Raw genomic sequence first — 15,603 nt, forward strand, 5'->3', positions numbered from 1 at the left:
TTGGCAGACGTGACGTGAGCAGGCCCTGGGGTAGCAGACATGATGTTAGCAGACTCTGGCTTGGCAGACATGAATTGATCAGGCTTTGACTTGGTAGATATGACATGAGTAAACTTTGACTTAACTGGCATGATGTGAGCAGGTCCTGGAGTTGCAGGCATGACGTTAGCAGGCTGTGGCTTGGCAGACATGACGTGAGCAGGTTCCGTAGACTCTGACATGACTTGAATAATCCCAGACATAATGTGCAAACATTTTGGTGTGGCGGATACTGGAGGATAGCAGGATACCTCATCAACTATCCCCACAGTAAATGGTGAGCCAGCCAAATGGAGTGCGAAGTCAATGTATTGTTCCAGTGACCAGTGTGGGGTATTGCGTGGCATTAACTGTGAAATGTTTTTGTCCAAACCAAAACGGAAAATGTTTTTAAGGAAAGTATTGCTGAAGTCTACCAAATGACACAATTTACAAAAGTACGCCACATAATCCTCAATGGGCCTGTTAACTTGGTGGAGGCGAACTAGGCGATCTGCTGGGTTCATATTGAGGGTCGTGTATTCTGTAATGATCAGTCCACTGAAGGTGAGCATAGGGAGAACCCATGTGCAGTTTATTTACAGACGTGATCCAAAATACAAACATAATCCGAGACACAGACTTGACTTGACTTGACTTGACTTGACTTGACGAGGCACAAACAGACTAGACTCACCGACAGCGGGTTACAACTTCAATACACAACGAGAGACAATGACAACATGGTGGCTACTTATAGCAAACAAGAGGGTCACAAGACAAGAACAAACCAATGGGAAACAAGATATGACTAAGACAACCAATCAGAAAACAGACCTGATAATCACATGACAAGACAATAACCAATGAGAACATGACACATACACAAGGCAGAGATACATGAGGGCAAGGGAAACATGACACTGACAGCATGAATCAAACTAAAAAATAAAAGACATGAAAGCAAGAACATGAAACAAACCCAAACACCACATTACACACAGTTATAAAATATTTTTTTACATGCACTGTTTGTCCAATATAAAAGTAAAACTTTATAGTATTTAGCTGACGATCTTCCAAAAAAAAGTATACACATGTACTAAATAAATAAATGTAAAGTGTTTTATGTTTTTAGTGCTGTCAAATGATTAATCGCGATCAATCGCATCCAAAATAAAAGTTTTTGTTTACATAATGTATGTATGTGTACTGTGTTTATTTATTATGTATATATAAATGCACACACATGCAGTATATATTTTGAAATTATTTACATGTATGTACATTTATATATTTAGATTATTATATTTTATATTATATATAAGCATAACATATTTTTCTTAAATATATACATGCATGTGTTTGTATTTATACTGTATATACATAATAAATATACACAGTACACACTCATATATTATGTCAACAAAAACTTTTATTTTGGATGCGATTAATCGTTTGACAGCACTAAAGCATTTATATCAATATATATAAATACACACACATACAGTATATATTTTGAAAATATCTGCATGTATATACAGTACATATTGATATTCTTATATTTTATATTATATATAAATATATTTAATATGTAAACATAACATATTTTTCTTAAATATATGCATGCATCTGTGTGTATTTATATATACATAATACATATACACAGTATACACACATATATTATGTAAATGAAAACTTTTATTTTGGATGCAATTAATCGCGATTAATCGTTAGACAGCATGAATGTTTATATTTAAAGATTTTTTCCCCCATACAATAAACGGTCCAGTGTTGTTCTTCAAAATATTTGATTCCTTTTGGGGTGAACTATCACTAAGTATGAGCTAAATTAATAGCGATACAGGCTGTAGCATACTTATAAATAAACATATTTAGGAAGGATATTGTTGAGGCATGCGTTAAAAACAAAGTGTCTCCCTCTGTATCTTGAGGAAAAGGAGAAGAGCGAATGTGTTTGGGTTTGTTTGGATGTGTGAAGACTCCGTAGAGTCTGAAGCAGTCGGTTAGAAGCCAAATGCAGTACAAACCTGCCAGCAGCGCTATCTTAACATAGCTCTTATGTTCTGTTGCTCTCTGTAGATTAGAAGCTTCATTTTGGATTTGAGGCTGATTTTTGCTCTTATGTTTTAAAGTAGCGACATAGCGACATTCAGCTGCCTGAAAATAACAGGATGTGGAATATTGTTGGTGTTTGTAATATTTTTGTCTAGGCATGTTGATGATGAAGCGGTTCATCAAGGGACCTGCTGTTGGCTTGTTGATCAGTTAAATCATTTAAATAAAGTCTGGGATTTGTTTTTGTGTTTTGTAATAATATAGAAAAGCTTGGTGGGGGAGATTGTGGGAAATTAGTGTTGCGAGAATAATTATGATTCTGTCATCACTTATGGCCCATTCACACCAAGAGCAATAGCTATGAAGATAACTACAATGATAACTATATTAGCATCAATATCAATGGACGATAACTTCAGTTTATTATAATAATGCATGCAGTTATGCCATCTGCTGCTTTAAATGCTTAAGCTTTTGGATTCTGATGGGAAAAAAAGCAGGAAAAACATACTGAAAGTGATGCTAACAATATAATTTCTCTGTGTTGTTATCGTTATTGGTACAACTGGTTATTGTTATTTATATTGTTATTGTTATAGTTATTGTCTTTGGTGTTAACGATCCCTAACTCACTTAGTTTGTTCCAAACCTGTTTGGTTTTCTTTCTTCTGTGGACTATTTTCATGCTGTTTTCCTGAAGCTTTCTGTCTTTAAAAACTACTAGGAACACCATAAACATATCATAAAAGTTGTTCATTCAGTAGCCATTCAGTATCTTTGTATTAAGAATTCAGCCCACAATTCCAGTCATTATTTACAAAAAAAATATGATTATTGGACCCAGATGTAGCAAAGTTTGTTTTGTGAATGAATCAGTTTATTGATTCAAATAATTTCCGCAATTCACAAAAAAATGGTCAGAATGATTTGGCCAGACTGATTTGGGACGATTACCAGTAAATAAATGTAAATTTCCTCACATAGCGCTGTCATATGGCTTCAAGAAATGTGGTTCATAAGCCATGTGGATCACTTTTAGGATCTTTTTGTGTTGTTTTAGTGTCCATTCAATGCAGTTTCTTTGAGAAAAACAACCAGTCGTTTGTGTTCTACAGAAGAAAGTAAGTCATACAGGTTTGGAACGACATGAAAGTGAGTAAATGATGAAAGACTTTTCATTTTTGGGCAACTATTTCTTCAACAGTGTTTTTTTTTTTTTTCCTGGTTGTTGCCTTTTCAAGTGAGTTTTCAGTACTCGGCATTTGCTTAGTTTTGCAACTATTTCCTCTTAAGCCCAGGATACACTGCACGATTTTAGCAATCCTATAAGATCATTACTTTATCACACTGTGCAACATGGATCGTTTAAACTTGGGTATGAGTACGACAAGCATGTAGACTGTACGATGATGACACCTATTGAATCGTAGGCTGCGACACACGTTAGCGCAACGTCATCAGCATGCGCTAGTGGTAAACAAATACCGGTACATCAAGATGGATCGCGCTCTGGCAGTTGTGCTTTTCACGTGCACTGAAACAAAGAAGAGGCGCCGGCGGAAGAGGGCAATATGGACCCGCTCATGGCTCGGGAAAAGAGGACAACTTGGGATGCCAGTTTTGCACCGGGAGCTTGGCAGCTGCAGTTCCTCCGCTATCTCCTTCCATGCTATGTCCTTTTTGGTGCGGTCATGATAGCAGCTAGAGGACACATCGTACAAACATGCCCTCTGCTGCCATAACTCAACAAGAATTTGGTTGAAATTGAACCATGGCATTGAAATTGAAGCGTCGCTGGTCGCGTGGATCAATACGTCATTTCATGTTGCAATTTAATTGGCTGCTGAGTAGACGCAGGTCTTTGCAACAAACACACTGTGCGTTGATCATGCTGAATTTCTGACACTGTCAGAAAACTATCGTAGGCTATCTTTGGTCGCAAGACCGGGAAAACGCCCGTCTTTGAACCTCTCTCACTGTACGACATAGGACCACCGATTAAGAGCCACGATCACAGAAATCGCCACTATTGCTTCACGATGGCAATCTTACTTCTGGGACAGCCAAAAATCGTACAGTGTATTAAACTGTGATTAGTCCTGTCTGGATCACCTGTTAGTTTGCTTGTTTTGATCCAGTCTAATTGGAGTTAATTGGTGTAATTGGTGCTCCAGTGCGATACTTGTTTCCAGCTGAACTGAGTCGTTGAGCAATGGTTCAGACATGACAGCACACGATCTGCAGCAGAATGTCTTGTAATGGCTCCTCTAGTGACGCTGGGAGTCGGAGCAAACAAACAAAAAGATCATAACACGGAATCAGACACCTGCCGAGTTTTCCTCCTTCTCCTAAATGTACAAGAGCAGAACGCGAGGTAAATAGAGCTGATTAACAGGCGGCTCTAATGGCCGCCGCTGGGCATGTATGTGTGACAGTTAAATGGTGCTCTTGACAGATAGATGCTTAAGAGCCACGCTTTGCTCCATTGTTATCGTTTTGGAGACCGTAATGATTCTTTTGCCGTTAATGGGCCCTTCCCGTGTGGAGGGGTCTTGGAGGTAAGCGGTAATTGTGTTCTGCTTGTACCTGATGGAAATGCCCAATGGGGATGGAAAGAGACGGAAAGCAGGAGAAGGAATGTAGATGCTCAGTCCTGGGGAGGTTAGGAGACTAAAGACATGTAAAATAGGTTTAATTAATTAAAGTTCAGTCTGGTTTTAATTTCAACCTTGAAAGCTGGGTGAAGGAGGTTTCAATAGAGTTGGTTTGAAAAAGCACAGTTCAGTGGTTTAGTAGAACAGCTCTGTATCTCAGCTGGATTTCAGAGATTCTTTGGGGAAAACAGTAAGATTTTGATGAAGACAGTCTGTTCAGAATTTTAGAACGGCGTAAATGAATCTTAAAGGTGGAGTGTGTGATTTCTTGCCTTTAGTTGAATTGCAAAATTACCGTTTTCAAACAGGTTTCTCAAACACTTCATCCATTGGTTGCTGTGTTTATACTTTACCTTCAATGGGATATAACACCGGTGAAGAGACTAAGATTTTCTTTTCTTTCATTTTTAAAACAATTTGTTTATTTAAAAAAATATTGAAAACTGAAATGTAAATTTAATTTTTTTATTAAAAGTAAACAAAATTGTCTTGCTTCTTCATTTAGGTTTATAAAGTATTGAAATTAATAGTTTATAAAAAGTAAAAAAAAATAACAGCATTTATTCAAAATAGAAACCTTTTGTAACAATATACACTACCATTCAAGTTTGGGGTCAGTACAACTTTTTTATTTTATTTTCTTTCTTTTTTTTTTAATAAGTTTCCAACATTGATAATAAATCAGCATATTAGAAATATTTCTGAAGGATCATGTAACACTGAAGACCGGAGAAATGTCTGGAGTAATGGCTGATGAAAATTCAGCTTTGCATAACAGGAATAAATTATATTTGAAAGTATATTAAAATAGAAAACAGTTATTTTAAATTGTAATAACATCTTACAATATTACAGTTTTTTTTCTGTATTTTTGATCAAATATATGTAGCCTTGGGTGAGCATAAGAGACTTCTTAAAAAATAAAAAATAAATCTTACTGATCCTAAACTTTTGAATGGCAGTATATAATACATTCAACAAATTAAAAAAGAGAAAATTAAAGGTCATAAGATTGAGGTTATGAAAAAAAACCTGTTTATTTATATTTATCTTAGAATTTGAAAGCGAAATATTGTAAAACCTCAAAATCTTCAATTATGTCTGTATATTAAAAAAGTTGATAGCTGATAAATTTAGGATTAGCTAATGTTTCATCAACAAGAAAAAAAAAATACAGGCCAAAATTTCCCCACTGAGCGATTGAGCTGAAAAATGTCACCGTGGTCGTGACGGCGACTGTGGTTATTTTCAGCGTAACAGGTCAAGCGCTGAACTGGGCTCTTTATTCACCCGGAGGCGCCTTGTGTTTCTCGATGGGTTCAGTGGTTTGGAGAAGAAAACACCCAGCGAGTGTTTGGCATTTACAAACTGCATTCGGTGCTATTGGTCTAGGCACATACGGCAGGACAGGTGGGGTGGGAGTAGAGGCTGACCTTTCAGATGCATGGAGGGTGTAGTTATTGCACATTATATAGTCTGTAGGTTGCTATTTGTCAACTTTTCAAAAGCTTGTGTGCAACGCAAAAGCACAATGTCCTTGTTTCCACTGCTAGTGTGAAGAAACGCGTCCTCATGGTGTCCACAAAACTCACGAATGGCTGCTGGGAACACCGGTAAAGACTCCAGCTGCCTGGGCGCCATCTTAACTTGCAGTCTGTCCATTCATGTGTATTTGGAGTCAGTGTCGATTAGAAATAATTGCTAAGGACATATGACAGACTAATCAATGTGTATCACAGTATGTAGAGTCTCTCATTTCCTGCACGGAGAGATAAACTAATGAATTAACCGGGTTGTGAAAGTGGTTTTTAAAAATGTATGGTACACTGGGGGGTTGTTACTGCAGTTATAGATTTTTTTTAATCTATAAATCACGGCTGTTGAAAAGATTTTATTTTTTTCTCTCCAAGTTTTTCATGAGGTTTAAGTCTTGAATATATACACACTTTATTATTATTTGCTTTATTATTTTTATAAATATTTTTTATATTATAATTTATATTTAAATTATTATATTTAATATTATTGTTACCTTTTACAATATTATATTTTAATATTAAATATTTGACTTTAGTCATTTTTTTTCTTACAAAATGAAAGTTTTTATTCAGTTTTGGATCCTACTTTATTTTATTATGTTATGCAATTTGTGAGTTTTTATTTTAGTCCAAAGCTAAAGAAATAAAATAAAAATAAAAATATATATAAAATAAAAATGAATAAATATAAATATCTACTTCTGTTAGGAAGAAAGGGATAGAAAGGTAAAAACCATGGGCATATAAAACCCGTGACCACCGGCCCTGCGGCTCTGACGGGTTATTAAACTCCCAGACTGGCATCTGGACTGTGTGTCTGGTGAATCCCTCATCGATATGGCTGATTTAAAAGTGTATTCCAAGCCTGTCCCCGACTGGACACAAAACTGGATGAAGGACACACTGTTCCTTTAGCTTGAGTGATCTGTTCTAGATTAAAAATGGTAATTCTGTAGATAAATCATCGACTAGTGGCTCTGAAGCTTGAAAAAGAACAAGAAAGTGCCATAAAAATAGTCCAACATGAGTTGCACATTATGTTCCAAAGCTTCTGAAGCTATACAATATTTAATACTAAAATTTAGGTTATCATTCATTTAAATTTTTGTCTTTCTCCTACTACTGAGCTTTTCTGAACTATGTTTTATAGGATTACAGAGAACACTGAGTACAGGATCCACTGTGACACTAAAAGGAACTTTTGTATTTTCTATATGCTTAATGAGTTGAAAATGTACCTTATTATTAAATTATGAAGTGTATTGGACTTCAGTATGTAGACAGTAGATCCTCATTTCCCATAAACCTGAGAAAACTTTAATGCTTTTAGATTATCTCTCAGTCTAATTTGGTTGTTTCCCTAAACTCTGTAAGACATAATGATTAATTTCAGTCATTGTCTCCTGTCTGCCAGCCCTCCGGGGGTCAGAGGAACGATAAACGTCCATTTAGAGAAGCAAGCACGTCTGTAAATCTCTCCGGCACTCTGTGAAACAGGACATTTGATAATGTTTGTGCTAAAAGAGCGTGGGAGTGTTTGTTGTTTTCAAGCACTAGCCATTTGGAGACTTAAAGCTGCTTTCCAGCCTCCTGTACTGTAGGTTTTATTGTTATTTATTTTGAAATAACGTCTTTTTCTCAGCTTTAGGAAACCGGATTGTCAGCAGTAATTTTGTGTGATGGCTTGTTCTTCCTAACTTTATAAGCAATTCCATTTCAGACACTTTTTTTCATAACTGCTGTAGTTTATCCCCATGATGCACCAAACAGAAAGCCGAAGACTATCAGCAATGTTTCATTTGTTGTTGTTTTTTTGTTTTTTTTAGCACTCCCAAAACTTGTATGAATCTGCCATGTGGTGTATGTGTATGTGTATGTGTGTATATATACATATACATATACACATACATACATACATACACACATATATATGTATCTATCGATGGATAGATAGATAGATTTCTATTTCATAGGATTTAAAAAATAATTGTGCGTATTTGATTTTATACCATGGTATACCACCACAGTACTTTTCTATAAGGCTACTCTCTCTTAATCTCTCTCGTTCAAAGCACAAACCGCAATCGCCCCGTCGAGACCAAGCTCATAGACCAGTGGTTACAAAACCAATTACCAGCAAATACTGTTCCCATGAGCCACTACAATAAACTCAGGAGAAGAACAGAACATAAACCAGCTGGAGAAGAAGAGAGGTTTGAATCCATCCATATAAACCAGAGACAATCGCACAGGAGATCAATAAATCTCAGATCAAGTGTGGCATAAATGAATTTTGAAAGTTGCTCTGTGCTGCAATTGTTATAAGACTCACTTTATTCAATAGCGAGGGCAGTGCAGCCATAAACCGAAACAGATCCTCTATATTGGATTTGCATCAACTAACCACAGCAGACATGCTGTAAACATCATCACCAAATGCAGAACGACCCGCTGACGCTATGTGTTTTGGTTAATATTGTTCTTTATTGCATTTATGTTTGTAGAATTTGATATTGTGTTGGCAGAGTTTTCTGATGTACAGAAAATAATGAGTATGCTTGAGGAGAGAAAGAGAGATGGAGACAGTGAGACAGAAAAGCAGGGGTTGAGGCGCGGGGTGAGTTGTATTCAGCTGTCACTCAGGCGGGTTTTATGGGTCTAGTACATACTATCAGTGTCTGGATGACAGTCACACCCTATCAATCTCTTCAAGACACTCTCTCTCTTTCTCTTGCTGGCTGTATATGTCGTGTGTGTGTGTGTGTGTGTGTGTGTGTGTGTTTGTTTACGGTCAAGGCGAAGTGCAAAAGCATCATGTTCAGACTGATGGAGCATGTGCAACCGTTTTGTAAAGTAACGCCTTTTTTATGGCCAATGAGTTCCTGATTGATATCTAATACAATTTCCGTTGAAAGTTGAAAATACTGATTTCTCTGATTTTTATTTTGATGAATGAATATTGATTCTTATTGATCTTTTAGTCTATGCTGTTTAATTTGATGCTTCACTACACTAAACATTATTTGTAGTGCACGTAGCATCCAAAAATCACAATAAGCTTTGCGCCTTCTTACTTTTGATACAAAACAAAGTCAAAGCTTTGAAGTTCTATCCATTTTATTATGAAATTATCATAATACTATTTTGGTGCTCTTTAATGTGGCATGACAGATCGCTATAGTCGCCTCAGTTTATGTGGCATGCAAATTGTTTCATTTCTTCCTCTTTACTACTAGTTATTGCACAAAATGAGCATGAACCAACATCAGAAGAGAGAGAAGGACTCAAAGGCCGTGGTTCAGAGCAGGGTGACACTTTGCTTGAGTCACCATTTTAAAAGCATCAGATGGAAGTCTGGATGATGTGTAGAAGCAAACTGAGAATGCTGGACAAGATATTGTATTAATAGCCTATGTGCATATAAGCTTTGTGTCGTTTAGCAGGTGCGAGTGTGTATGTGTGTGTAGTAGCTTGTGTGACATCCGTATGGTCGCCTCAGTCTATTCACCTGTGAAAACAGGCTGTGTGTGATGTTACAACAGCTGAGCGTAGAGTTGTACCACTTTGACGAAGCAAAGGAGAACAGGAGGAAAAGAGGGAGAGAGAGAAAGAGAGAGAGAGAGAGAGAGGAATGCAATGGGCAGTGGGTTCATTTAGAGGCTGTGCATGTTCACTCAGGTGTGTCTTCCTTAAAGACGGAGAGGCCAGAAACACACTGTAGCCAATCAGAGCGCTTGAACTGAGAAATGGGCTTTCATTGCAAAGGGCATATTCTCACGAAGCTATTAAACAACTCCAATCACCCTCTCGTCTGACTCTTTCATCATACTGTGTGTGTGTGTGTGTGTGTGTGTGCTTCATTTCTGAAAGTGGCAGATCAATTCACTAGCTAAGTACGCACAGCAGGGAAGATGGTTGTTTGGAATGATTTTTTTCACTTGGTTTCTCTCTCTCTCTCTTTCTCTTTTGCAGCTCCGTCCATTGTTCCCATAATGCATCAGGTCAGTTCAACGATGAAAAGCATCACGTTGTCATGGCCACAGCCTGAACAGCCCAATGGAATTATTCTCGATTATGAACTGCTCTACTATGAGAAGGTAAGATGTGTGTTTGCTGCATTGGAGGAAAACTACTTACTGCTCTTTTGTCTGGATTCTTCCTCAAGGTTTATTGAATGTTCTTCACATGTTGACTTTCATTTGAACACTTTTAATGCAGGATGCAACTGGGTCAAATGGAAGAAAGTGCTATTCAAAGGTCCGCTGCATTGTAGAATTGATTCATTTCAGTGAACTAGTTGAAGGTTGTGTCATTTGTTCATCCAAGAATTATGAATTTGGCAGATGCTTTTATCCAAAGGCATGTTCTGCTGATCTGCAGGAACCAAAAAATACTCCTCAAATCAGAGATATATGATTAGTTAATAATGTTGTTCAAGCCAGTAACTCTAAATTATGATTGGTTGCTAGTATGTTATTCCATAACCAATAGGGATTTTACTAAATATTCAATATTAGAGATGTATCCTCTTCAATGTGGTGGTTACCACAATGAGCAAGGACAGGGCCAAAAAAAGTGTCTCTTATGCTCACCAAGGCTGCATTTATTTGAACAAAAAAACAGTAAAAACAGCAATATTATTACAATGTAAACTAATTATATTATACATTTGATTATATTTTAAAATGTAATTCACTATGTGAATCACTATGGTTCAGTTGATTTAAAAAAAACAGCCCAAACGAAAAATGACTCTTAGAAATTATTTTTATTATTATTTTTTAAACCAGCCCAAAAGAAAAATGATATTGCATTGCCATTTGTACATAAATTTTTAAAACAATTAATATATATTAAATTTATATATATATATTTATATATATATATACTGTATATAACTTTTATATATATATATTTTTTTATATATTTGCAATGCTGATTACAGTTTAAACGCATCATCACAGTCTTGTGAAAAGGGTCTGTTGTGTTCATGTTGAACTGCAAAACCCTTTTGTTGCTATTGAGATGGGATATGGGTTTGGGACAGGTCTGGTTATGTTTTTTTTTTTGTTGTTGTTTTTTTATCTGAAATGTCATAAAAGTAAAATGTATTGTGGACGTTTTATTAGTGCAATGAACTCACAGACCCCTTTGTGATGTCATGATGAGGAAGTGAGGTACAATGGGTTGCTAGGCGACATCATTGGCAGGGAGGGGGTGGGGTTCAGTTGTTTCGCTTGCCGGTTCCTACAGAGAGATGCCACACCAATTACACCTAATGATTCCAGAGCCTCCCATAACGCCACACACACACACACTCCACAGCAGTCACCCCTTTTAGAGACATCACGGCAGAGCACACACAAAATTACGCACATATACACGCTCTCGCCAGCAGTTATGCCTATATTCCCCGTCTGATGTTCCTTTGAAATATTGCTGTCAAATCTATATATCTCCACCTGGCTGGCTGGCATCATGTACTCGGCCAAGGTTTGATAAAAACACTTTCACACATTATATTTTCCAGCCCTCATACATTTCCAGAGAGATTGGTATATTCAAAGCTGTCTGTACATTATGAAGGGCTATAGGAATATTCTACACATCGCTGTCATACAAACACATTCAAATTACAGCCTTTCTGATGTTTTTATTAAGTACACTGGCTATTCAAGATCAGCTTTTCTGTGGTGCATTAGCGAAGTCGCAATAAGAAGTCAGGTTTAGAGTGAAGTAATCTGTTATTAATTATTAATATATAGATTTTTTTTTTAGATTGTAATGGATGGTTTTACTAATTAATTAGACTGAACAGCCATACAGTACACATTTTATTTTATTTTATTTTATTTTATTTTATTTTACCTCAAATACTCCAATTCTCAATGTCACATGATCCTTCAGAAATCATTCTAATATGCTGAGTCGGTGCTCTATTCTTTATTATGCTTTTTTATTTGAAATATAAATCTTACATTATAAATGTTTTACTGTTACTTTTGATCAGTTAAATGTGTCTTTGCTGAGTAAAAGTATACAAAAGTAAAAAATCGCACTGACCACAAACTTTTGAACAGTACTATATACATGTGTGTATATATTATTTATTTTTATTAATATGAACTCTTCTAGAAAATAATGGCTTAATGAAAGTGCATTACAATCATTGTGATATTCACAGTCTTGCTTAATTTGACATCACCAGCAAAATCATTGCAAATATACAATGAATAAATACGCAATACATTGCACAACCTCCATTATCAGCCAAATCAAAGAAAGCACACTCATTTTTAACAAAACCCTTATTTCGATTATTTTTTTCTAGTTGAAATTAAGCATTGTTAATTGAAAGCATATTTTGCAAATTGTTCCACCCAGCACTGATTAGTAGAAACCGAAATTTGTGAACACTTGCACTGACTTTCTGTTTCGTGTAATGACTGAAGTCTGCGAACACTGAACTGCATATTTCTCTGGAGGACAAATCTTTGACTATTGTCTTTTCTGCAATGATGTTTGGTGAGATAAATGAGCTGCGTTATGAAAATTGGTTTAATCAAAAGCTCGGGGATAATAATATCTATATCCGGGATAATTCTCTCCTCTCGACAATAGTTTGCTCAAATGCAAATAGCACAAGTGCAGCACTTATTTCCTTATAAATATGCATGTCGTGTAATCATATGCTGATTTATAAAACAGGCGAGAAGGAGAAAGGTACTTCAGAATCAGACACCGTATACAGAAAATATCATTAATGCGGCTTTCTTTTGGGCATGAAAACATGCGCGATGTGGGAAACAATGCTTGTTTGCAGTGCTTCAACCTCATCTGCTTTTTGACAGCTTATAATTACAATTTTGTTTGTGTTTTACAAATATATTTGAAATATTGCTTTTATAACAGGTTTTTAAAAGGTTGTTTACATGGTTTTGATTAGGAGAGGGTGTAAAGAAGCAGCGTGATGGTGGAAAAGTGGCTGTCACAGAGTTTGCAATGTTTATGGGCTTGTATTGGATTGCTTGATAACAGGCCACGCCCACTATGCAATGCAATGAACCAATCAGAGACCAGTTATACTTGAAAAACCAAATATATCTGTAATCTTGGTATACTATGCATATATAGTTTCCAAAATGTCAAGTATGTATGGTTTTTGAAGTATATATATATACTGTATATATATATACAGTCAAACCAAAAATTATTCAGACTCCAGATATAATTTTTTATATTTTTTTACTAGCGGGTGCAGGACACTATAGTTCATTTATGTAAGTGAGGGTAGCAAAATAAGGTAAACTGTGACATATTATACCCAAAAATGTTTCATACAGTGGACTACCAGTAAAATTGACAAAAAATTTGGGACCAAAAATGATTCAGACACTTTGACCTGACCATGTTTTGCGTGTTTTTTTCTTTAATTGCTTATGCAACCTTTTTACACCAGAGACTGAACAATATTAAGCATTGCTTGGTAATTGGTTGACCTAAATTGGTGTTATCTAATTGTATACTTAAATTGAACAGCTGACAGTCTAATTAATTACATACCTTCCTATCAAAGTTATCTGACATTATCAAGATGAATTTGTTCTGAAACCATTTAACTCTGAGTTCTTTTCATAATTGATTACCAATTTCTAAACTATTGTGAATAAACTGTGATAATGTGAGAAATGTTGAAGGTGTCTGAATAAATTTTGGCTTGGCTGTATCAGTGTTTCTCAACTGGTTTATCACAACCAAAAAATTGACCACAGATCTTTTTTTATGGGGTCACAGATGGGAGGGAAAAAAAAAACAAAATAAACAATAATACTACTAATAATAATATTTCAACAGTAGAAAATGCTTCCCATATATTTTATTTTATGAATAATTTTATCATTTATCGTTATCAAAATATATGGAAAATAAATTTGACATCAATTGGCAACCCAACACAATATTTAACCTATTTAATGTTTAATGTAGTCTGGCTGTTTTTTTATTTGTATTTTTTATGAATGGTTCCTATTGCTGTTTTGAATATAAATATGTATTTGATTTGATTCTTATTCTTTATTTAACAAAATTTCAAATATATGTGTTTTTGTCAGTATGACTGGTCTCTGATTGGTTCACTGGGATGCAGAATGGGTGTGGCCTATTATCTAGTAATCCAATACAAGCTCATATACCAGTTTGAGGAATCATATTTGCAAATTGTGTTTGGTGAAATTCATGGTACAGAAATGAAAACTATAATGCTACATGTAAAAAAAAGGACAAGAAATATGGTCATCTGTCAGATTATAAATAATGAAAAAGAGCACCTGGTGAAGGAGTCATACGTGTGAATACATTACACTAGCTCGAGTCGATCTCCTTGCACTGCATCCGTCAAGATGAGATCAGCGCCATTCCGCCCGAGGGTCTTTTTACGGTTCGCTTGACAGCAGGACTGGCAGATGCTTATTCTGTAAGCCACCGTGACAACCTGAGTCCATTTTTCAGGCATGAGATCAAATTCGGTGGCTAAATCAGCATAAATATAAAAATGCGGCGCTGCAGGAGAGAACTGTGGGTAAGATTTAAAGTTTCAGTCCTGATTGAAGCCGTCCTGCCACGCGATCGAGTTCCACAGCTGTATGTGATTATGTTGTACCACGTCAGAAAGGCGCTCTGACTCACGTTTTAGCAGCCGCAAAGCCAATATAAATGTGCGTGACTTAGTTTAGACTTGGCAAATGAGATCCGTGTAACGTTATACATGCACAGGGACTCTGGAGTAGCGAAACGGGGGAGTTTTATCTGTAGATTGTCTTTGGTTATGTAGATTCGGCAAACACACGTTCTCTGTACTTGTAAATGTTGAGTAAAGCAGGCATTTGATTGCTTTTCTTGTCTAAATGTTCAGCAAGCGTACAGGTTGCTACAGTCCTGTTCATTAGCTTCTTATAACTAGGCTGGTTATCAGTTTATATCTAAACCAGTGGTGGATCAGAGCCCAAAAATTAACTGCTGATGGGGTCATGGACAGGAAAAAGAAAACCTAATAAATATATACATTATTTATTAAATTTAAAAATATTTGTATTTTTTGTTATTATGTTGTTATTTTTATGTAATCATTATTTTATAAATTATATATATATAGGTTCAACATTTATTTTATCAAAATAAATAGAAGTATCAATCATATACAATATAATACACTTAACATCAAGTGGCGACTTGAGCTCAACCCCCCCACCCCCAAACTATTTTTTCTATTATTATTATTATTATTATTATTATTATTATTATTATTATTATTATTA

General features: G+C 35.7%; 1 protein-coding gene across 1 annotated transcript in view; it reads left to right on the forward strand.

Moving 5' to 3' along the window:
- LOC107660122 (ephrin type-B receptor 1-like) overlaps positions 1-15,603 on the forward strand; it is a 252,460-nt gene that overhangs the window by 186,316 nt on the left and 50,541 nt on the right. Inside the window, exon 6 of the mRNA XM_016449358.1 lies at positions 10,262-10,386. Coding sequence (XP_016304844.1) covers positions 10,262-10,386 — 125 coding nt within the window. The remainder of the gene's footprint in view (positions 1-10,261; positions 10,387-15,603) is intronic.

This window comes from Sinocyclocheilus anshuiensis, unplaced genomic scaffold (genome assembly GCF_001515605.1).
Source record: "Sinocyclocheilus anshuiensis isolate Anshui unplaced genomic scaffold, SAMN03320099.WGS_v1.1 scaffold850, whole genome shotgun sequence".
NCBI lineage: Eukaryota > Metazoa > Chordata > Actinopteri > Cypriniformes > Cyprinidae > Sinocyclocheilus > Sinocyclocheilus anshuiensis.